Source organism: Vulpes lagopus, chromosome 5, assembly GCF_018345385.1.
Source record: "Vulpes lagopus strain Blue_001 chromosome 5, ASM1834538v1, whole genome shotgun sequence".
NCBI lineage: Eukaryota > Metazoa > Chordata > Mammalia > Carnivora > Canidae > Vulpes > Vulpes lagopus.
Genome location: NC_054828.1, coordinates 68,035,931 through 68,056,867, shown reverse-complemented (window position 1 = coordinate 68,056,867; position 20,937 = coordinate 68,035,931). Strand labels below are relative to the sequence as shown.

Here is a 20,937-nt window from a genome sequence, read left to right as displayed (position 1 = left end):
TTTGTTAGTTTTTTTCTGACTGTGGTTGGGGTGGGGGTGCCGCTCCGTGGGCAGCCGATCCCAGGATCCATGCCGGGATTTATTGCCCACCAGCAGCAGCGTGTTCAGCGCGGGGCGGGGGGGGGGGGGGCCGGCAGTATAGGGTCCCTCCAGGGAGGGGGAGGATCCTGGGGGTCCTGGGGGTGCAATAAGCCCGGCACCCCCTCTCTAGCTTTTGCTACCCCGCCTCATTCTCCAGAGCGGCAAGAGGGAGGGAAGTGGAAGGGAGGTGAGAGGCGAGCGGGAAGAGCGGCGGCGCGCCAGCTGCCTGAGCGAGAAAAAGTTTCTGCAAAAGGGAAAAAAAAAGTTTGCGCTTCTCGCGGGTGGTCCCGGCTCGCGGCCCGGCGGGCTGGGCCGGCGGGAGGGCTGGCGGCCAGGTTAGGAGGGGGTGGGGGTGGCATGAGGCTGCGCTGCCGTGGCCCTGTGCGCCCCCCCTCCCCACCGCACACCCCCCAGCCCACACTCCAGCCCTGGACCGCGCATCCCGAGCCCGGCGCCCAGAAGGAGGTGAGAAGGGGGGCGGGCGGGGGACCACCTGGGAACGGTGGGGGAGGGGGCGAGGGGATGCCCTGCTCGCGACGGGCTCTGGCCAGCCCAGAGGGAGACCCGGGGCACCCAGGCACAAAGGGGGTGGGAGAGCCCGGGCCGAGATCTAGAAAGTTTGAAGGATTTTTTTCATTTGTATCTCCCTTTCCCTGTATCTTTCTTCTTCTTCTTCTTCTTCTTCTTCTTCTTCTTCTTCTTCTTCTTCTTCTTCTTCTTCTTCTTCCCTCCTCCTTCTTTTCTTCTTCTTCTTCTTCTTCTTCTTCTTCTTCTTCTTCTTCTTCTTCTTCTTCTTCTCCTTCCTCTGACAGTCTCTGTGTCTCTGTCCCAGGCACCCGGGGATCTCTTTGTCTGTCTCCGCCTCTCCTATGTATTAGGGACAGGTCACTTCCAGGAGGTTGGCATGAAGAGGCAGGAGGGACGGCTAGCTGGAGGTCTGCGTGGTAGAGAGGGAAGTCTAGGTGTCGGGGCCGCAGGAGACGTCAGGGTTTCTGAAAGGAGGGAACAGCCACGGAGAGAGCCCTGGGTGGGGTGGAGACGGGTGTGTGCGAGGGGACAAACCAGTGGGGGATGGCTCGGCTTGAACCCCTGACCTGTCTTATGACAGATGCGCTTGCTGGTGCATGTGTTCTGGGGGAACGGAGCGTCTTCTGGATTAGGAAGGGGGCTGGAGGGGTCGGAGTCTCGTTTAGGCCCTAGAAGGCTCCTCAAGGAATCAGGACTCCTGAGTCCCCAGAGCCGTGGTCAGGGTGCCAAGGCGGAGCTGAGGAGACCCTGGCTTGACCCTCTGACCTCAGGACCACCGGGACAGCTGGGCCAGCCGCAGGGAGACCCCTACTGGGACTGGGCGGGACCACTGGCCATTGCCTGCCTAAGTATCCCGGTTGGACCCCCCTCCCCAACGGAGCTGGGGGCCGAGGCCCCTCCTCCGCCTCAGACCACCCTGCCTGCCCTTGCTCCCCGCTCTGAAGCCTCTTTCAGGCCCGGTGACCCCGAAACAATCCGCCCTGGGCCGCTGGCTTTGGGGACAGGATTAGGGAAAGGGGATCCCATAGTGACTGGGGACTTAAGGTTTTGGGGGCTGGAGAACTGGGGGTCTTCATAGGATAATCTTCACTGTCCAGTGGGAGGGGAAGGCGGGGCGATTTCCCCGGGGAGTTGTAAGGGCCGGAATTAGGGTGGTTTTCCCTGTGGGGGCGGGGTCCAGAGACACCCCCCCAGTTATCTCCCCGGCATCCCTAGCCAGGCAGTACAGACCCCGCCCTTGACGTCACTAAGGGGTTCCCGGGGGTCTGGAGGGGTTAACCCTTGGGAAGCCGGCTGCGATCATCAGAACCCAAGGTGTCCTGACCCCTCCCTCTTCCCATACACACCTTGTTTTATTTACCCAGGCACCTTCTTTCCCTATAGTTTCTGGATTCTTCTTTCCTTTCCACCCCGCCACGGGGACCCCCCCCACCCTCCAACAGTGCCCGCCGCCCCCCGGGCGCCGCTGCCAGCTTTCTGGCCGCACAGAGGGGAGGAGGGAAGAATGCGTCCCGCCCCCCGCCCCCCCGCCCCCTCCCGCCCCCTCCGCCGCGGCTCGCTCCACTGGGCTCCCGGGCGGGCGGGGGAAGCGGAGCCGTCTGCAGCCAGAGCCTGCGGCGGCGACTTGGGTGGGCCGAGGAGGCACGGGGGCGGGGAAGGCGGGACCCGGAGGAGGGGGCGGGGCCTACTCCTGGGAGTTGGGGAGCGGGGGTGCGAGGGGGCCTCCGGAAAGTAGGGAGACGCCGAGGGTGATTCAGGGCTCCAGCAGGGCGACCCTCAGCCCCCTGCCCCGGCCTGCGCTCTCATCCACACCCCAGAAAAAAACGTAACTGAGGCTGGAAACGTTGGCGAGATTTTCCTGTCGCCAGGGCGAAGGGGAGACGTGGGTGGGCTGTGGCACGCGTGGGCGAGCGGGGATGTCGCCCCGTTTAGTCGCGGCCCCTCGGCGGCGGGCAGTGGCGCGGGAAGATGCCCGAGTAGGCACGTTTGGGGGAGTCTCCTTAGTATTGGGGGGTCGTCTGCGGGCTCCGCCTCCTTCCCCCGGTGAGTCATAGAGGAAGGAGGCGGGAGAAGTGTCCCCCTATCCAGCTGCCAGCCAGCTGTGCCCCCCCTCCCACACACACAAAGTGCCAAGGTCGAGTTGGGAGGTCTTGGATGCGGGGTCGGCCCTGCGCTGGAAAAGGTGGAGTTAGGAAGGGTACGGTCCGGGCTGCGGGGCTCGGGCTGCGTCTTGGGGTCCGGGTTCCGCTCCCCATCTCACCCCGCCCTTACCCTAAATCCCAGCATCCCGGGATCACCCACCGCGCCGGCCGGCCCGCTCCCGAGCGCTCTCCACCCTACCCCGCCCCACCCCACCCCACCCTCGGCCCCGGGAGGCGGGAAAACCCGGGCTGGAGCCGAAGCCGGAGTTTGAGGAGGGAAGCGCCGGCCCAACCCTCTCCTCCCGCAGCTCTTCTCCCCGGGACGGTGGCTGTGCCTTCCTTTCTCCCAGGGCCTTTCTCTTGCTGGCCCTTTCCTGCTCCCCCCAAACAGAGCAAGTTAGGGGGGCGCCCGGATTCATTCTGCCCCAGGACAACACCAGTTTCCACTCTTTGTACCCAACAGACCCGGGAGGCTCCCCTCAGAAACCTTAGCCCCTTCTCTACGGTTTTCTGCCTTAGAGAGAGAAGGGCCGCTCCTCCGTGCTCCCTCCCGGCCCACTGCCCTCCCGGCGCGGCCCGAGGCGAGAGCTCCCTCTGCTGGGTGCCGCCGAGACTGGAGACGGGCGCTCCGGGGCAGGAACGGAGGACAGCAAAGGGGTTCCCCAGGGGTTCCCCATCCCACCCCTCAAGGCCGGCCCCGGGTCAGAGCCAGAAGATGTGGAGGGCCCACGGCCTAAAATAACCTGAGGCTCATACAGGCTCATTAGGTCCATAACCCTCCCCTCTGCGCGCGCGGGCACACACACACACACACACACACACACACACACACACGCGCGCGCACGCGCACGCGCACGTGCACTTAGACCACTCAGGCAAAGATGGCACTCCGTTCCCACAAGGATCCCCAGGACTCAGGACTGCCTCTGCTTCTTTGGGGCTCTTTTCCTCTCCCTGCCTCTGGCTAAGGGATGTTCATTTCACGTTGATTCTCCATGACAGGTGTCTTAGAGGGACCCTGCCCAGGGTTCTAGATCTTAGTTATCTGACCTTCCTTATCTCCCTCCTGCCTCTGTAACTTGCAGATCTCCCTTCCCTTCCTACAGTGTCCCCACACTCTCCTCTGAGACACCATGTTCAACTCGATGACCCCACCGCCAGTCAGTAGCTATGGCGAGCCCTGCTGTCTCCGGCCCCTCCCCAGTCAGGCCCCCAGCATGGGGACAGAAGGTCAGTGCAAATACCAACCTCCAGGTCCTGAGGACCAGGGGCTCTCTTAACCAGCCCCAGGCATCCCTCTTCCATCTCCCGCCCCGTGCAGGCTTCTAATCCACAAGAAGACTCAAGCCTCCATGTCATATAGGCTTGGGATATAGGATGGAGCCTCTTCTGGGGTGTGAAGGTGAGGCCTTGTGTGTCCCCCATTCCCATTCCCCATGCTGGCTGTCTCTCTTTTCTAGGACTGCCCGGTCTGCCCTTCTGCCACCAGGCCAACCTCATGTCCGGCCCCCACAGTTATGGGCCAGCCAGAGAGACCACCAGCTGCACTGAGGGTAAGGCTTCAACATCTCCTCCCTTTCTGCCCCTCTGGTGTTTGCTTTTTTTTAAAATTTTTTATTATTTTTTAAAGATTTTATTTACTTATTCATGAGAGACAGAGAGAGAGAAAGAGAGGCAGAGACACAGGGAGAGGGAGAAGCAGGCTCCTTGCAGGGAGCCTGATGTGGGACTGGATCCCGGTCTCCAGGACCAGGCCTAAGGCAGGGGCTCAACAGCTGAGCCACCCAGGCCTCCCGGGGCACTTGCTTTTAAAGAGAAAGTGGGTGGGACAAGGGGCGGGGGATCTAACTTGGAGGAAATGCTTGGAGATTGGAGCAAGGGGTCAGGGCATGATGCGGAGGTCACAGATGGGGTCAGTAGGGCAAAACAGAGTCATGTGTCATGTTTTTTGTTGAGAGTCAGGACCTATGGGTTGAGTGCAGTGAAGACATGCCCCATTTACCACAGCTGTCTCCCTTGTTTCCTGCTCCAGCCCCACTCTTTCCTCCTCCCCGAAGTGCAGTCAAGTTGACCAAGAAGCGGGCACTCTCCATCTCACCTCTGTCAGACGCCAGCCTGGACCTGCAGACAGTTATCCGCACCTCACCCAGCTCCCTTGTGGCCTTCATCAACTCACGCTGTGCATCTCCCGGGGGCTCCTATGGTCACCTCTCCATCGGCACCATGAGGTGCAGAGAGCCTTGGGCTAAGAGGCCCCTAAAGACCCTACCAAACCCCGTTAAAAGCCTCAAGCCCTCCAAAGCACCTGGCCCTATTTGAATCCTTATCATTTCAAAGGTGTTGAAGCCCTCCTCAGTGCTTCCCCAAGACTGCCTCAGCCACTTCCCATACGTCTTTCAGACACACTCCAAAATAGCCCAAGAACTCCTGAAACTTTCTGAGATGATGGTCCTAAGTAACTGCCTCTCCTCCTCCTCCTCCTCCTCCTCCTCAGCCCATCTCTGGGATTCCCACCCCAGATGAATCATCAAAAAGGGACCTCGCCTTCCTTCGGGGTCCAGCCCTGTGGTCCCCATGACCCTTCTCAGGGTGGGATGATGCCGCATCCTCAGTCCCGGGGACCCCTCCCGACTTGCCAGGTGAGAGTCCTCATACTGCTCCCCAATTTCCCTCAGCTCAAGGTGGGTGGGCGGCAGGCCTTATGGGGAGGGGTGAAGGAAGGACAGGGCAGATAAAAGTTTTCAGTAGCACAAAAATAAAGGGATATGGTTGCTGGGGTTCACTCCTTGGGGCTGAATCAGACTCTCCAGATGAGATCCCACCTTTTGCCCATCCCGGTGCCGTCTGAGGAGGAAGTCTCTTCCAAACCCAGGGGTTCCAGCTGCTTGGGTGGGGGCACTCAGGGCAGGAAGACCTGGCTGGGCTCCCTCTTCCTTCTGCCCACTTCTACCTTCATCACCCTCACCTCTTCCCCTGGGTAAGCTGAAGTCTGAGCTGGACCTGCTGGTTAGCAAGTGCCCAGAGGAGCCCTTGGAGGGTGATATGTCCAGCCCCAACTCCACAGGCACACAGGTAAGTGAGGGGAGGGTGACTTTAACTCTGAAACCTGAGCTAAACCGAAGCTGTCACCCAAGTGACCTAGGATTGCCTCTTCTGCCCTAGGATCCCCTGCTGGGGATGCTGGATGGGCGGGAGGACCTGGAGAGAGAGGGGAAGCCTGAGCCTGAATCTGCCTATGAGACGGTCTGCCGCTGGGCTGGCTGTAGCCAGGAATTTGACTCCCAGGAGCAGCTGGTGCACGTGAGCCCCAGGGGGTAACAGGAATGCTGGCTGGATCTTGTAGGACATTTGGTGGGACACTGTGGGGTTAGGCTGAGGGCCGGAGTTCCAAGGGTACTGAAGCCAGAGGTTGAGTAGCCAGTCAGGTAGGCAGAAACTCAGGAGCTGCAGCTTTGTTTTAGAAACCTGGAAGGACCGGAATGTTCTTTCTGCCGCTTCTTCCCCCATGATGGGGAGCCTTGCAGGAATAAGGCCGGCTGGGAAGGTCAAGGGGTCAAGGTGTCTTTTGGACCTTGGGGGCAGAAGGGAGCCTCAGAGAGCCTCTGTATCTCCTCCTCAGCACATCAACAGCGAGCACATCCATGGGGAGCGGAAGGAGTTCGTGTGTCACTGGGGGGGCTGCTCCAGGGAGCTGAGGCCTTTCAAGGCTCAGTACATGCTGGTAGTGCACATGCGCAGGCACACCGGCGAGAAGCCGCACAAGTGCACGGTGAGGCACCCCCTTCCCAAGCTCGGGCTCCCTCCCTAGACTGGGGCTCCCCACCCAGGCAGAGCTCCTAGGACTCCTGGATCTTAGGAACTCTTGCCTCAGGGAACCAGTATTCAGATTTGTATTTTATGACTGTGTTTGTAGAAAGATGAACATGTGGATACTGGGTATGAGAACACTCTCTTAGACCTAAACGCTCTTCTTCCCTTGCTTTTAAAAGAGATTAAAACACTTTTGTGGGCCCCCTGAAGTGCTCTGGGCCCTAGGCACTGTGTCTGCTCCTCTGCCTAATGGAGAGGCTCAGTGTCCCAGAATGACCCCATCCAAAGAAAGCCTAAGGTTCTCCTGCAGGGAGATGTGCTCTGGCTTGACTCCAGCCGCTCACTGCCATCCCCACGTCCCTGCAGCCCCAGATGGATGCCAGGATGGATGCCACCTGGCTTCTTGTCTCCCTAGCTCCCCCTGCCCTCCTCCCTGGATTCTGGGGAATCGCTCTCTCACCTTGAGTCATAGCCCCTGATGGATGTCCCTTCTGAAATTTATGGTTCTTCTAATCTCCACGTCCTTCTGTCTGAGAGCTCTCTTTTGACCCCGACATTCTCTAGTTTGAGGGGTGCCGGAAGTCATACTCACGCCTCGAAAATCTGAAGACACACCTACGGTCACACACGGGAGAGAAGCCATACATGTGTGAGCACGAGGGCTGCAGTAAAGCCTTCAGCAATGCCAGTGACCGAGCCAAGCACCAGAATCGGACCCATTCCAATGAGGTGAATGCCCCACCTAAGAGACCCTCCCCACTTGAGAAGCCAGCTCCTGGGGAGGTTCCCTCATAAGAAATCCCTTAGCTCAGCACCCACTCCAGAGGTGAGTCCCCCCCCCCCCCCCGCAGCCTAATTCACCCAGATATGGTCTTTCTGAAACCAAAAATTTCCACTAACCACCCCACTCCACCCCTATCTCTAACCAGCCAAAGGGCCAACCTAAATAGACCCATTCCACCTGGAGAAGACCCTGGTCCCTTCAGCTCCTGACTTCATGAGGCCCCCCAGACCTGGCCTGTCGGTTTTCCTTTTTTTTTTTTTTTTTTTGCCTGTCGGTTTTCCAAATCTTTCCCTTGATCCTCTCATTTTTTGCTCTGAGGATCCCACTCTCTCCTTAATTCCTTGGGTGCTGTGCATTCCTCCCTGACCCCCTCTCCCCCAGCTGACAGCACCCCTTCTTCCCATTCCTCCGGCACTCTCCTGCTCTGATTCCTTTGCCTGCTCTCTTCCCTGTCTACTCAACAGAAGCCATATGTGTGTAAGCTCCCTGGCTGCACCAAACGCTACACGGATCCCAGCTCCCTCCGGAAACATGTCAAGACAGTACATGGTCCCGATGCCCATGTGACCAAGCGGCACCGAGGAGATGGCCCCCTGCCCAGGGCACCATCCCTTTCCACTGTGGAGCCCAAGAGGGAGCGGGATGGAGGCCCCACCAGGGAAGAGAGCAGACTGACCGTGCCGGAGGGAGCCATGGTGAGCTGGCCTCCGTGCCCACGTCCTTCCAGTCCCCTCCCAACTCTTCTGTGTCCCCCTCATAAAGCACTCTCCTGTGGACAGTGCTCCAGTCTCTTATCCCAGTGGTGGTCCTTGGGTTACCCCAAATCAAAATATTTTAGTATAATTAATTATTTAATTGGCTCAACAAACTCTTACATGGGGTTTAGTAAATTATTCTAATTTATGTATCATTTACATGTACAATCCACACGTAATATGACTGTAATTTCACAAAGTCCTCACAGCAACTTCACAAAAAGGAAACTTTCCACATTTTCAGATGACGAAACTCAGGCATAGAGACAAATTATCCAAGGTCACAGAACGAAGTGTGGATTTGAGCCTTGAGCCGAGGCAGTCTGTGCTCCAGCCTAGGCTCTTATCGACTCCTCTCCAGTTTGCCCAAAGCCCTCATCTGCTCGGCCCTCCCTGTGCCTGCGAGCTTGCCCTCAGTCCCAGCAGTCACTGGGACACAGGCTTTGGCCACTCACCATGTTCAGGGAACTGTGGCCGGGTGGGGGGATTGTAGGGGCCGCCCTCAGCCCTCATTTCCCCCACAGAAGCCACAGCCCAGCCCTGGGGCCCAGTCGTCCTGCAGCAGTGACCACTCCCCAGCAGGCAGTGCAGCCAATACAGATAGTGGTGTGGAAATGACTGGAAATGCAGGGGGCAGCACCGAGGACCTGTCCAGCCTGGATGAGGGGCCTTGCGTGGCTGGCACCAGTCTGTCCACTCTTCGCCGCCTTGAGAACCTCAGACTGGACCAGCTGCATCAACTTCGGCCGATAGGGCCCCGGGGCCCCAAACTCCCCAGCCTGACTCACACTGGTAAGACCTCTGTGTAGGGGTAGTTGCTGGGCTGAGATCTGGACCTTCTCTGAGGTTGGAAGGAGGACTTCACTCCTCAGGGCTGCCCTGTAGCACCTTTGTACAATTAGAAAAAGGTCCCCCTTCCTCAGAAAGACACTTTCCTTCCATCTATCAGGTAATCACGATATACAAAGTATAATGGGAACGCTGTTCCCTAGGGCTGTGTAGTGTACAATCTAAGCAACCATTCGCGGTGGTTCTGCAACATAGAAAGGGCATGGAAGGAGCCGGAACTGGGTGGTCAGAGTTAAGGAGCCTGTCCCTGGGATCCGAGGCCAAGGCCGTCCCGTGGGGGAGGCAGGGTGAGGTTCAGAGGGCTCCCTGACCACCCTGCCTTTTCTCCTCCCTTGTAGGCACCCCTGTTTCCCGCCGACTGGGCCCCCCCGTTTCTCTTGACCGCCGCAGCAGCAGCTCCAGTAGCGTCAGCTCAGCCTATACTGTCAGCCGCCGCTCCTCCCTGGCTTCCCCTTACCCCCCTGGATCCCCACCAGAGAACGGGGCATCCTCTCTGCCCGGCCTCGCGCCTGCCCAGCACTACCTGCTCCGGGCAAGATATGCTTCCGCCAGGGGAGGTGGGACCCCACCCACGGCAGCGCCCAGCCTGGATGGGATGGGGAGTCTCCCAGCACCTCCCTGGAGAAGCCGGGCTGAGTATCCAGGATACAACCCCAATGCAGGGGTCACCCGGAGGGCCAGTGACCCGGCCCGGGCTGTTGACCGCCCTGCCCCAGCCAGAGTCCAGCGGTTCAAGAGCTTGGGTTGTGTCCACACACCTCCCACCGTGGCAGGAGGAGGACGGAACTTCGATCACCAACTCGCAACCGGTGTGTACTCACCACAGCCCCCTAGCATCACTGAGAATGTCGCCATGGATACCAGAGGGCTACGGGGGGAGCCAGAAGGTGGGACCTCCATGATAGGCAGTGGTCTGAACCCCTATATGGACTTCCCACCTACTGATATTTTGGGATTTGGGGGACCTGAGGGGGCAGCGGCTGAACCTTATGGAGCTAGGGGTCCAGGCTCCCTACCTCTTGGGCCTGGCCCACCCACCAACTATGGGCCAAACCCCTGTCCCCAGCAGGTCTCCTATCCTGAACCACCCTCTGAACCATGGGGTGAGTTCCCTTCCCACTCCAGGCTATACCCAGGCCCCAAGGCTCCAGCTGGAGTCTACAGCCAGTGTCCTCGTCTTGAACATTATGGACAAGTGCAGGTCAAGCCGGAACAAGGGTGTCCAGTGGGTTCTGATTCCACAGGACTGGCACCCTGCCTCAATGCTCACCCCAGTGATGGGCCTCCTCACCCACAGCCTCTGTTCTCCCACTACCCCCAGCCTCCTCCTCCCCAGTATCCCCAGTCAGGTGCCTATACCCAGCCACCCCCTGATTATCTTCCCTCAGAACCCAGGCCTGCCCTGGATTTTGATTCCCCCAGTCACTCCACCGGACAACTCAAGGCTCAGCTGGTGTGTAATTATGTTCAGTCTCAACAGGAACTGCTCTGGGATGGTGGGGGCAGGGTAGATCCCCCAGTGCAGGAAACTCTCTACCAGAGTCCCAAGTTTTTAGGGGGTTCCCAGGTTAGCTCAAGCCCTGCCAAGGGCCCAGTGGCCACATATGGGCCTGGCTTTGCACCTAACCTGCCCAATCACAAGTCAGGCTCCTATCCTGCCCCTCCACCGTGCCATGAAAATTTTACAGTGGGGGCCAACAAGACTTCCCATAGAGCAGCAGCACCACCCCGACTTCTGCCCCCACTGCCCACTTGCTATGGGACCCTCAAGGTGGGAGGCACCAACCCCAGTTGTGGTCATCCTGAGGTGGGCAGGCTGGGAGGGGGTCCTGCCTTGTACGCTCCTCCCGAAGGGCAGGTATGCAACCCTCTGGACTCTCTTGACCTTGACAACACTCAGCTGGACTTTGTGGCTATTCTGGATGAGGCCCAGGGGCTGAGTCCTCCTCCTTCCCATGATCAGGGGGACAGCTCTGAACACACCCCACCTCCCTCTGGGCCCCCCAACATGGCTGTGGGCAACATGAGTATCTTACTGGGATCCCTGCCTGGGGAGACACAATTCCTCAACTCCAGCGCCTAAAGAGAGGAATCCCAGCAACCACAGATCCATTGCCTAAGGGGTTTCCATCCCCACAGAGAAGGAAAGGAGGAGGAGCCATAGCTCCCTGGGATGCCCCAGCATGGGAGGTATGGGTTGGGGGTGTATACTCTCTGGTCTGTATATGTTTGGGGGAGGAATTTGACAATGACACTGTTTCTGGATAATAAAGGAACTGCATCAGAAAGTGCCCTCCTTTACCTGTTACTATCTTGGGGGAGGAATGATGACAAGGAACGAGAAGAGAAGTAGGGGTTAATCTACTCACTTCCCTTTTTAGGGAGGCTCCCCCACCCTATCCCAACCCCTCAAGTCAGACTCACAAAGACAGTCCTCTGGGAGACACAGGATTTAATGGGATGTCCTCAAAACAGAACATCCACTATCCTCACCCCCCACTAAAGGGTACCCAACAGAGATCAGTGGAAACACATTTTGTCTTCCTCCTTGCCCCAATCAGGGGAAAAGGCTGCTGAAGTCAGTGAGCATGAGTTGGACTAGTTGCCCAGGGTAGAGAGCATGGGCAGCTGGGTCAGATGTCTCTTGCTCTGGCCGAAACAGGGTAGGCCCAAACACGATTCCCAGGTTGTGGGGGGTCATGCGGTTCTTATCTGAGTGTGCTATCACCCTGTGGGCAAAGATCAGGAGAAGGGGCTATAAGGCAGCAGCTTCACCACTTCAAATAAATCTAACCCTTCAAAGGACAGAGCAGGAAAGAGTTCGCTTCGGGACCCCTCTGTGTGGTGGCTGAAGGAAATGAAGCCGAGAGCCCCACAAGGGGAATGGAGATGAGACCCTTGGGGAGAAGGGTCCCATCAGGATACAACTTGGAAGATAAAACCCAAGATTTGCCAGCCTCTTCCCAGCTTCAGAGACCATCCCTAGAGTCTCACAGACTGGGCAACTCTAATTCAAACGGCTATCCTCTCTCAGAAGTCACTGCCCAGGCCCAGCTCAGCCAAATAAGCCACAAGTCACTGCCCAGGCCCAGCTCAGCCAAATAAGCCATGACCACTGTCCCAACAGGAGACAAAGAGGCAGGGAGAAGGGAGAGGTGAGATCGCCCTCATTTCCCTCACAGCATCCCTGGGCCTCTCCTGATCCCCGCTTCCCCGCCTGATGCCCTGCACAGAGGTTGCCTGTTTCCTCCATCTGCCCTCGGAGCAGGTGAGAAACATAAGTGTCCCCTATCTTCACTGCATCTGAACACAGTCCCTGCTGCATACCCCGCTCTACCCTTCCTCCACATGCACAAAGATGTTCAGTCTTCCTGACCTGCATAAATGTTCCAGGAGGTACCGCAGAGTGTCATGGTTGGGCCTGGGTATTGAGCCTATTAATTCTCGGATTTGAGACACGCGCTGTTCTGATTTGGAGAGTGCTAGAGGGAAAGAGTGAGGGAAAGGCACAGGCGTCAGGCTAGGGTAGACTCGCTACTCTTTCCCACCCCCACGGAAGGCACCATTAATCCACCACAGCTTTCTTTTCCACTGAGCCCAACTGCAGCTTTATTATCATTTTTAAAATATTTTATTAAGTAATCTCTACACCCAGCATGAGCCTCAAAGTCCCGACCATGAGATCAAGAGTTGCACACTCTACCGACTGAGCCAGCCAGGTGCCCCTAACTGCAGCTTTAGACTTTTTATTTTTATTTTAAGAGTTTACCTATTTATTCATAAGAGACAGAGAGAGAGAGAGAGAGAGAGAGAGGGAGAGAGAGAGAGAGAGGCGGAGACACAGGAAGAGGGAGAAGCAGGCTCCCTGCAGGGAGTCTGATATGGGACTCCATCTGGGACTCAGGGATGATGCCCTGAGTCAAAGGCAGACCGCTGAGCCACCCAGGCGTCCCTAAACTTCTTTTTAACTCAGCCCTCTAAATATTCCATTCTCTCTCACACACAAATAACTGGAGTTGGTACAGGAGTTGAAACCTGTTTTCCACCTCTGTGCTCAGGATGGGATCTCAAGGTGTAAGGGAAACTCTAGTCTTGACCCTATATGCCTCACCCCCATACCTAAGAGTATTGCCCAACACTCTCGTCCCTTACCAAGGGCAGCACGAAAATCCGGCAGGAGCAGTGGAGGCACCAGAGGCTGGGGTAGCTCCCTGAGAAAAAGCTTCAGGGCTCCTGTGACCACGTGAATATCATCCCACTCAGCACTGTCCAAATCTAGTCGGCCTTCTGGGAGGAGAAGGAGGTACAGAGGGGCTCGGGGCTTATGGAGGACCAGAGAGACCCAGAGACTGGGAGGTCATGAGTTTGGGAGGAGATCCAGTCAAGGTGGACCACGGGAGATCCACACGGAAGCAAGGCAGCAGAGGTGGGGGATGGGGACAAGCCACCCAGGAGCTGGACGTAGAGGGATCCAGAAGGAGCAGGGAGGATGTCGGATGTTTTAGGGTCTGAGGGGCCTTCCATGTAAGTACCTTGTCCTGGTTGTTCTGGGAACACGTACCGCCCATCGGAGGTGATCGCCCGCTCTGCAACACGGATGAGAAGAGGTCAAGAGCTAAGACGCAGTTTTAGCCAGACCTCCCTCTTCTCCTGGGGCCCTGAGAAACTGCCTGTGGTTCTGAGGCATGAATTCTTAGTGCCCACGTGCCCACTAGCCTCCTCACCTCTGTCCACCAGGAAGCGAAGTTTCTGGACCACAGCCAGGTTCCCGCTCACCCGGTAAATGCCATCCACGTCTAGACCTAGGACATGAGGCAGGGAGCAGATAAGGACTCCTGCTCTAAGTTCTGTAAGGGGGGAACAGGCGAGAGATGCAAGGGTAGAGAGGAAGAAGCTGCAGGAAGACTAGGGACGGGGATGGGGGACTCCAGGCTTTGGCCTGTTGGAAGGGGAGGTTGTGGGGTCTCTGGAAAAGTGACCTCTCTTATCCACAGCAGCAATGCAGAGCCGCACAAAGCTGGGCACCGTGTCCCCTTCCCGCTGGCACAGTGATTCCAACTGGCAGCCGAACACCTGATCTGGAGACGGACAGAGTGAGGTGGGCAGCCTGTGGCAGCATCACCCATGGAAGCTCTTCTCAGCACAGGTTTTCACCCCAAAGTTGGGCTGGCCCTCCCTGCTGCCTTTCCTAGGCCTGGGCAAGGAGGTACACCCTCCCCCCCCAAAAAAAAAATAAGCAGTAGAGGAGCAGAAGACCAGTGATCCAGCTCTAGGGCGCTCTCCCCTGAGTCTCACTGAGGTTTGCTCACCCAGGAAGGGGGCTGATGCCCAGATCAGGACTGAAAAGGCGCTTTGCAGAAACACTGCAGGGGCAGGCAGGAGGGCACGCGGCCCACTCACCGCGGAGCAGGCCGCGCTCCTGCAGGCTCTGCAAGGGCGGTCTCTTGGCGATGAGCCGCTTCAGCTTGTTCCGCACGCGGTTCTGCTCGGTGCCTTCGGGACAGCGCCCTGCGGGAGGCAGGTGGGCCGGCGTGAGAGCCGCCCCGGAGCCCGGGTCGCCCCGGGTCCCCGGGGTCGCCCCGGGCCCTGCCCTCACCCGAGCTCCGGCGGCCGCTGAGCCGCAGCAGCGGCTTGGACACCGGCTCCGACTCCTCTTCGTCGTCCTCTCCGCCGCTCAGCTCCTCCAGCTCCGCGGGCCCCGACCCCGACAGGCGCAGCTCCAGCGGGTTCTCCCGGTCCTAGGCCCGGAGGGGGCGGCCCGAGTCGGAGATTGGAGAAGAGACAAACCTGCCGCTCCGGGCGACGCCAGAGGACCCGGCCCGGCCCCGGCCCTGCCCCTGCCCCGGAGCGCCCGTCCCTACCACCCCGGAATCCCACCGCGCCCCCCGCCCCGCCTCCCGCGGGCGCCCGCCACCTGCCACCTCCCGCCCCCTCACCAGGCGCTCGATGACCGCCCGCAGCGCGCGGTGCCAGGCTCGCAGCTCGGCCTCGTGGTCTGACTGCAGCAGGAACTCGTGCCCAGGGACCGTGCGGATCTGAGGCACCAGCGCACAAAGGGCTGGAGTCAGCGGAGAGGAGCCGAAAAGCCGGGGGGCCAGCGGCGACCCGCGCGCACCTTGGGTCGGGTGGACTTTGGGGTACACGCGGGAGGGCACTCACGTGCAGGACGTTGCGGCGGCTGGACAGGTGGCGACCGTGGGCCAGGGCTGCCCCACGCAGGTCCACGCTGCTTTCGGGTCGGCTACCCGCTGGTCCCTGGCAATCAGGAGAAACTGAGGCCCGGGCGCCGCTCCACCATCGCCTCGCTCCCACCCGGGGGACAGCGAGGACGCGGCCGGGCTGGCTCCTCTACCTCCCTCCCCCACCCCCGCCCCACCGGCGTCCAGAACCCCTGCTGCGACCCCCCCACTCACCCAGAGGGAGGAGGGCGCGGCGGCCGGCGGCTCCCGGTAGAACACCAAGCTGTTACCTGCCAACACCACCCAAGACGGGCTCCAGTTCTTCCTGCAGGGGCGGAGGGGGCAGGGAGCAGGGGGAGCGGTGCGAAGGCCACTCAGAGCGGCGGGCGGCGGCGCGGTCCGCACACTCGGCCCCACGACCCCGCCGCCCAGGCCTCGCTGCATTCGCCCCGCTCACCTGAGCTTTCGCCCACCCTGGGCGATCTTGGTCACGTTGAGCAGGCCCGACTTTTCCACCTCCTGCGGAGCGGAGCGAGGGGTACTAATGAGCCCCCCAGCCCGCCCCTCCCCAGCCGCCAGGGCTTTCCCAAGGGGGTGGCCCAGGAGCGAGGTCCTCTACGGTTGGCTGCTGGGGGTGGCTGTGCAAGAGAGGATACCCAGAGAACCTCAGAAAGAGGAAGACGTTTCTATTGGAGCAGGAATTGGGGGTGGGGCGGGGCAGCGAGGACCTTGGTGGGCCCAAGGAAGTGGGTGACCTACGTGGGGGTCGTCCAAGACCTGCGGCAGAGGTCGGGAGGGCTGCAAGGCTGAGGGCAGGTCTGCCGGCTGGAGCTGAGAGGTGCGCTGGCCGAGGCAGGGTGAGCCCTGGGGGAGGGAATTGGGGGGACAGGTGGAGGAAACGACAACTTCAGAGTCGCTGCTATAGGGGGAAGAAGGGTGCGGATGTGGGTGAGAGGCAGGGGGTGTGATGGGTAATGAAGAAGGATGTCTTGCATAAAAGAGTAGTAAAAAGACGCCTTTTCCTCCGGGCGACCAGGAGGAGGGGGGAATCTCACCTGGGGGCCGCGCAGTTCTGGGGGCGCTGGGTCAGCTTCGGAGCCCTTTGCCTGAGGTGGCAGGAGGCCGTTGTCCCGACTCAGGGTCTGCATCTCCTCCATGGACCCGGGGTTCTGGGGGGTGGGGTGAGGTGCAAAGCGACAGCCAGATGCCACCTCAACTCGCTGTCAACACCCTTCTCAACAATTTTCCGATGGCAGTCCCAGGGAGAAAACACGCTCCCTTGGGGATCAGGAGGGGAAAGGAGGGGATTGAGGGGACAAAGGAGCGGGCAGGGGGGAGTCTCACCATCTCCCGCAGGCGAGTGCGGCGTGGGGGCTTCCAGGACTTGCAGCCAGTCAGCGAATGTATGTAGAAGCAGCGTCCGGAGTTGAGGTCCAAATGCTGCTCCCAGGAGTCCAGCCTCTGCAGTGGGGCGCACGCGGGGCTTGTGGGGGGAGACCGGGGGCAGCGGCGAAGGTCCACTAGGTTGCAGTACACAGGGTGCTCTGACATGAGGGGCTGGGGTCTTGCCTGCCAGGAAAGGGGGGAGAAGAAGATAGTTATTCTGTCTGTGTGCCTCCCCAGTCTTCTCTCCGCCTAACCACCTCCTCCTCTCTCCCCTACTCTTTCCTCACCCCCAGCTCCTGGCTGGGGTGACCCAGGTACTGGGGAAGAAACCCTAATCCCCAGCTAGTTTTTTTTTTTTTTTTTTAAACTCCCTCCCTCGGCTCTGCTTTTCTCCTCCTCACTTCCTGTTGCCAACTTCCCTTCTCCCCCACCCCGCCCCTACCCCAGGGCCTCAGGAAAGGGGAACAGGCTTTCTGTGTGTTGGGGAGGATGGTTGAGGGGAGCGCCCCACCCTCACCCTCTCCTCTGTGAAAGGGAAGAGAGGGAGAGGGCTCAGGGACCCTTACTAGGGGAGCATGAAAGAGGAGGGGCTGTTTTAATCCACCAGTAAGTAAGAGAGGGGAGGAGCTAAGTCTTCCAGAAGAGCGAGGAAGTTACATCTCTAAATGGGACTTGCTGGTGACCTGAGCTGGCAAGAGGGGACACAGGAAAAACCTTGCCCTGGGCCAGGAGTCAGGAGGTAGAAAGAAAAACATAGCTGGTTGGTCTTCTTTCAGTCCCCCGTCACCTGCCAGGTTCCCATATCCTCGGGACCTTTGCCACGTGCTATCCCGTGGCTAGAATTCCTTCTCATTCCAGAGTTTGGTTCCCTGCTATTTCCTCCTTCTCCTTATTCAGATTCAGCTAAATGCCATTTCCTGGGAGAGGCCTTCCCAGATCACCTCCATCACTCTCTTAGCCCATTTATGCTTCTTGGTAGCACTTAGCAGCACCATCCAGTACGGGTCTCTGTTTGTCACCCCCGTGGGAATCCCGTGAGGGCAGAGAGTCTGTCTGCCTTGTCTGTGGTCGCGTCTAGAACAGGCCCGGCAGTCAATAATTGCTCACTGTGTTCAGAGGGGCCTGTGACTCACCTTGTTGGCACCGGCCTCTGTCAGTAAGTCTTCCTGTGAGAGGGATCTGCCACTTGCTCCTTCCTGGAAGGGCTTCAGGAGGCTAGGCCTCAAATTGGTAACACTGACACTTCTACACATTTTGGGGGGAAGAGGAGGAGGCTGCTTAGAGCTTGTCTGGGTTCTGCCTGGGGCTTCCTGAGGCAGGTGCAGCTCCTCCCTGGAGCCAAGACGCAACTTTGGCCCTGGAAACAGAGAAATGGAAAGGGTGAGGGTAGGTGATCAGAGGGGTGATCTTGGCTGGATCCCTCATCCTGGGAAGTCATAGGAAGACAAGAGCAGGGGTGGCTATGGGGAAGTACACGAGACCTAGAAAGTTTAGACTAGGAAGAGAGGCAATGGGGACATGGTGATGGGGGTGAAGAGTAAGCTGATCAGAGGGAAATAAGAGAAGAGGGTCACCAGATGCTTGGAGGGAGGGAGATCCTTCCAGAAATTCCTGGAAGCCATGGAGGTAGGAAGGGGAAGGGAGTACTCACCAGGAGTCCAGAGGGATTGGCTAGGATTGGTGGTGGTTGGGCTCTGGGAAGGGCTAGATTCCTCTGTCACGTAGGCAGCTGGGACAAAGATGGGTCGAGAAGTGGCGGGTGCTCCCAGGCGCCTTGCCAACCACCAGTCTGAGTTGGTCTTTCGAAGCAGTAGAAACCTATCCCCTTCAGCCAGGGACACTTGTCGGCCATCTGCCCCAGTGTAAGTGAAGGCATAGAGGGCACACAGCTGGGATCCCCGAGAAGGGTTTTGGGGCCCCAGTCCAAGGTTCCCCCGGGTACTTGACCACCACCGGCCTGACAGCATTGCAGGCAATACTGTCACCTGTGGGAAGAAGGGGTGCTGGAGATCCAGAAAAGGACACGACTGGCTGCTTCCAAGCAGAGAGACATGGTTCGAAGAGCAGCGTCGGGGGGGAAATGTAGGGACGGAAACCTCGGAATGAGAGCAGAGGGTAAAGCAGAGAGCCTGGGTAGGGGTCAGTGGCAGGTTTAGGGGACTGAGAACTCCTGGGTGATGTGACTGGGGAGGAAGTATATAAGTAAGGTGGGAGAGGATGTGGTCAGCAGAGCTCTGGGGCCAGCAGGGCAGGAAATCAGAGGAGACAGGCTAGCTGGTAATTTTCCTCCAAGTACCTTCTGGGGCCCATCAGGAGATCCACGGGCAGGAGCAGGTGGTCCCGGGTGGCGGTAGGACTTTTGAGCTGGACGCAGGAAGATGAGGAGAAAGAATCAGGTCCGCGACGGAACACAGAGGCAAAGAGGCAGGAATTAAAGACAAAAATGAAAACAAAGTTTGTGACCTTTATTAAATTTACACAGGCACCAGTGTTTCCGTTACCAATAGCCTCAGACCTAAAGTTGCGTGCTTCCTGTGCAGACTCGGAGAGAAAGAGCCACAGAGAAACCAGAGCCAGGGAAATAATAAGACTAAAGTAGAGAGAAAGAGAAAGTGGCTGGGAGAAACACAAAGGGGCTCCATGTCAGAGGAAGAGGTGAAAATACCACCATCCTCTCAATCCAAGCAAGATGTGTTTGGGGAGCGGAGAGGCCTTGAAACAATCCTTTGTACTTAAGCGTCCTGGGCAGAGCCCTACTTCAGCGTGTGGGCCCCTTTTTCATGCTCTGAACAAGGATTGGCTGAACGTCTCCTGGGTGAAAGGAACAGTGTTACCCACTGAGATATGGGGGGGGGGGAGATAGACACAGGTCTTGCCCTCTTGGAGCTTAGGGACAGCTCTTAACTAATGACACAATGCATTTATTAATTATGACTGAATCAAGGACTCTGGACACACATTACGGGGTGCTCTCACAGCATATGGAGGGATCGGGGACTGATGTTGGCTTTTCCTTGGTGGAAGGTGGGGACTGACTTCCCCTGTTGATTTTCGGAGCTTTAAAACACACATTAATGCTTCCACCTTACCTAACCACTCTTGTTTTCCCCTTTTGTCAGTTTCCCCACTGCACAAGGTGAGGCTCTGTCTGGCTTTGGAGAGGTAGGGTAGGGACTGCCCGCCCCCCCTTGGTGACATCAAAGAGCCAGCTCTCCTCCCCTGACCTGTGATCTGAGGGCTGGTTCCCAGTACTGGGATTCGGCCTCAGTGACCTTCTGTCCTCAGTGGGCTCCACTTTCAACATATGGAGAACCCTACCCCTCAGCTATTCCTTCCTGCCTCCACAAGAGTCAGCGACTTTATCCCATTCGCTCATCATTCATTCATCTGGGGTTTGTAAGTGCTCAGAGCTCTTCCTCTCTGCCTTATGGGCCTACTCTCTTGCACTGTGTCCCCTCCCTTTTTATTGCCTCCTTCCCTTTGGCGTTTGAACATATTCAAGTCTCAGCCATCTTTAGCCAAACTTCCCTTTACTATCCTCCTTGGTTACCACCCTATCCCTCTCTTCTCCTCTTTACAGTCAAACTTTTTTTTTTTTAAGATGTATTTATTATTTATTTATTTATTTATTTATTTATTTATGATAGACACAGACAGAGAGAGAGAGAGAGAGAGAGAGGCAGAGACACAGGAGGAGGGACTGACGTGGGACTCGGATCCGGGGGATCCTGATCCTGGGACTCCAGGATTCCGCCCTGGGCCAAAGGCAGGCGCTAAACCACTGAGCCACCCAGGGATCCCCCTACAGTCAAACTTCTTGAAAGAGTTGCCTACATATGGGGGGGGTCTCCATTTCCTCTCACCTCTGCAAGGTCCCTCCTCACTAGGATCACTTTGACTTTACAGGGATACTTCACAGTCCTTAGGTTGGTTGACATCTCAGCGGCAGCCAACACAATGGACTATTCTCATCTTCTACAAACACTGCTGGTGTCCTTCTTACCTTCTTAGCAGTCCCTTCTCCAATGCCTAAGGAAGGACTTCACTTGCTTCTTAGGCCCCAGAGGTCTGTCACAGATCTTGTGCCCTTTGCGCTCCATACACTCTGTGTGGTCTTATTTTCTTCCCAGCTTAAATGACCTCCATATGCTGCTGAGTACCCTATCTCTGGTCCGGATCTTTCTCTGGAGCTCTAGTTTAATCCACTCTCCACTGAAAAACTCCACATGGATATATCACAATACCCAAAGTAGTACAAACACAGTATGTTCTAAACGGAACTTGTCCGCTTCCCCCACAAAACTGTTTCTCCTCCAGTACCACTTTTTGGTTAAATTTAAGTTCAGGGGCAGCCTGGGTGGCTCAGTGGTTTAGCGCCTGCCTTCAGCCCAGGGCCTGATCCTGGAGACCTGGGATCAAGTCCC

General features: G+C 58.0%; 2 protein-coding genes across 9 annotated transcripts in view; one reads left to right on the top strand and one right to left on the bottom strand.

The window, feature by feature from the left end:
- Positions 1–256: 256 nt before the first annotated feature.
- GLI1 (GLI family zinc finger 1) lies at positions 257–11,237 on the top strand. Of its 4 annotated transcripts, none has more exons than XM_041755701.1 (12): positions 417–546; positions 3,857–3,980; positions 4,211–4,303; positions 4,783–4,978; positions 5,245–5,389; positions 5,733–5,822; positions 5,913–6,050; positions 6,370–6,519; positions 7,125–7,289; positions 7,809–8,039; positions 8,624–8,891; positions 9,287–11,237. In XM_041755701.1, exons 2-12 carry the CDS (start codon positions 3,884–3,886, stop codon positions 11,029–11,031), a joined length of 3,318 nt encoding a protein of 1,105 aa, XP_041611635.1. In that variant the 5' UTR covers positions 417–546; positions 3,857–3,883; the 3' UTR covers positions 11,032–11,237. The 4 variants fall into 4 exon arrangements, with proteins under 4 accessions (XP_041611634.1, XP_041611635.1, XP_041611636.1 ...); XM_041755702.1 differs by having other exon boundaries at positions 4,758–4,978; XM_041755700.1 differs by lacking the exon at positions 3,857–3,980 and having other exon boundaries at positions 257–546; positions 4,758–4,978.
- A 148-nt stretch (positions 11,238–11,385) lies between these two features.
- ARHGAP9 (Rho GTPase activating protein 9) overlaps positions 11,386–20,937 on the bottom strand; it is a 13,489-nt gene continuing 3,937 nt past the window's right edge. Inside the window, exons 2-19 of one of the 5 annotated variants that reach the window (XM_041755707.1) lie at positions 18,810–18,877; positions 18,165–18,498; positions 17,647–17,870; positions 16,472–16,696; positions 16,183–16,296; positions 15,887–15,991; positions 15,585–15,646; positions 15,362–15,452; positions 15,108–15,203; positions 14,885–14,983; positions 14,545–14,686; positions 14,349–14,456; positions 13,928–14,026; positions 13,673–13,750; positions 13,481–13,534; positions 13,101–13,235; positions 12,325–12,430; positions 11,386–11,677 (exon numbers count right to left, since the gene is read on the bottom strand). In XM_041755707.1, the coding sequence (XP_041611641.1) occupies positions 11,506–11,677; positions 12,325–12,430; positions 13,101–13,235; positions 13,481–13,534; positions 13,673–13,750; positions 13,928–14,026; positions 14,349–14,456; positions 14,545–14,686; positions 14,885–14,983; positions 15,108–15,203; positions 15,362–15,452; positions 15,585–15,646; positions 15,887–15,991; positions 16,183–16,296; positions 16,472–16,696; positions 17,647–17,870; positions 18,165–18,480 (2,226 nt within the window). In that variant the 5' untranslated portion in view covers positions 18,481–18,498; positions 18,810–18,877 and the 3' untranslated portion in view covers positions 11,386–11,505. Of the gene's footprint in view, positions 11,678–12,324; positions 12,431–13,100; positions 13,236–13,480; positions 13,535–13,672; positions 13,751–13,927; positions 14,027–14,348; positions 14,457–14,544; positions 14,687–14,884; positions 14,984–15,107; positions 15,204–15,361; positions 15,453–15,584; positions 15,647–15,886; positions 15,992–16,182; positions 16,297–16,471; positions 16,697–16,800; positions 16,892–16,955; positions 17,008–17,030; positions 17,048–17,646; positions 17,871–18,164; positions 18,499–18,809; positions 18,928–20,937 lie in introns of those variants that run through there. The other 4 variants (XM_041755706.1, XM_041755710.1, XM_041755709.1 and 1 more) reach the window with 4 other exon arrangements.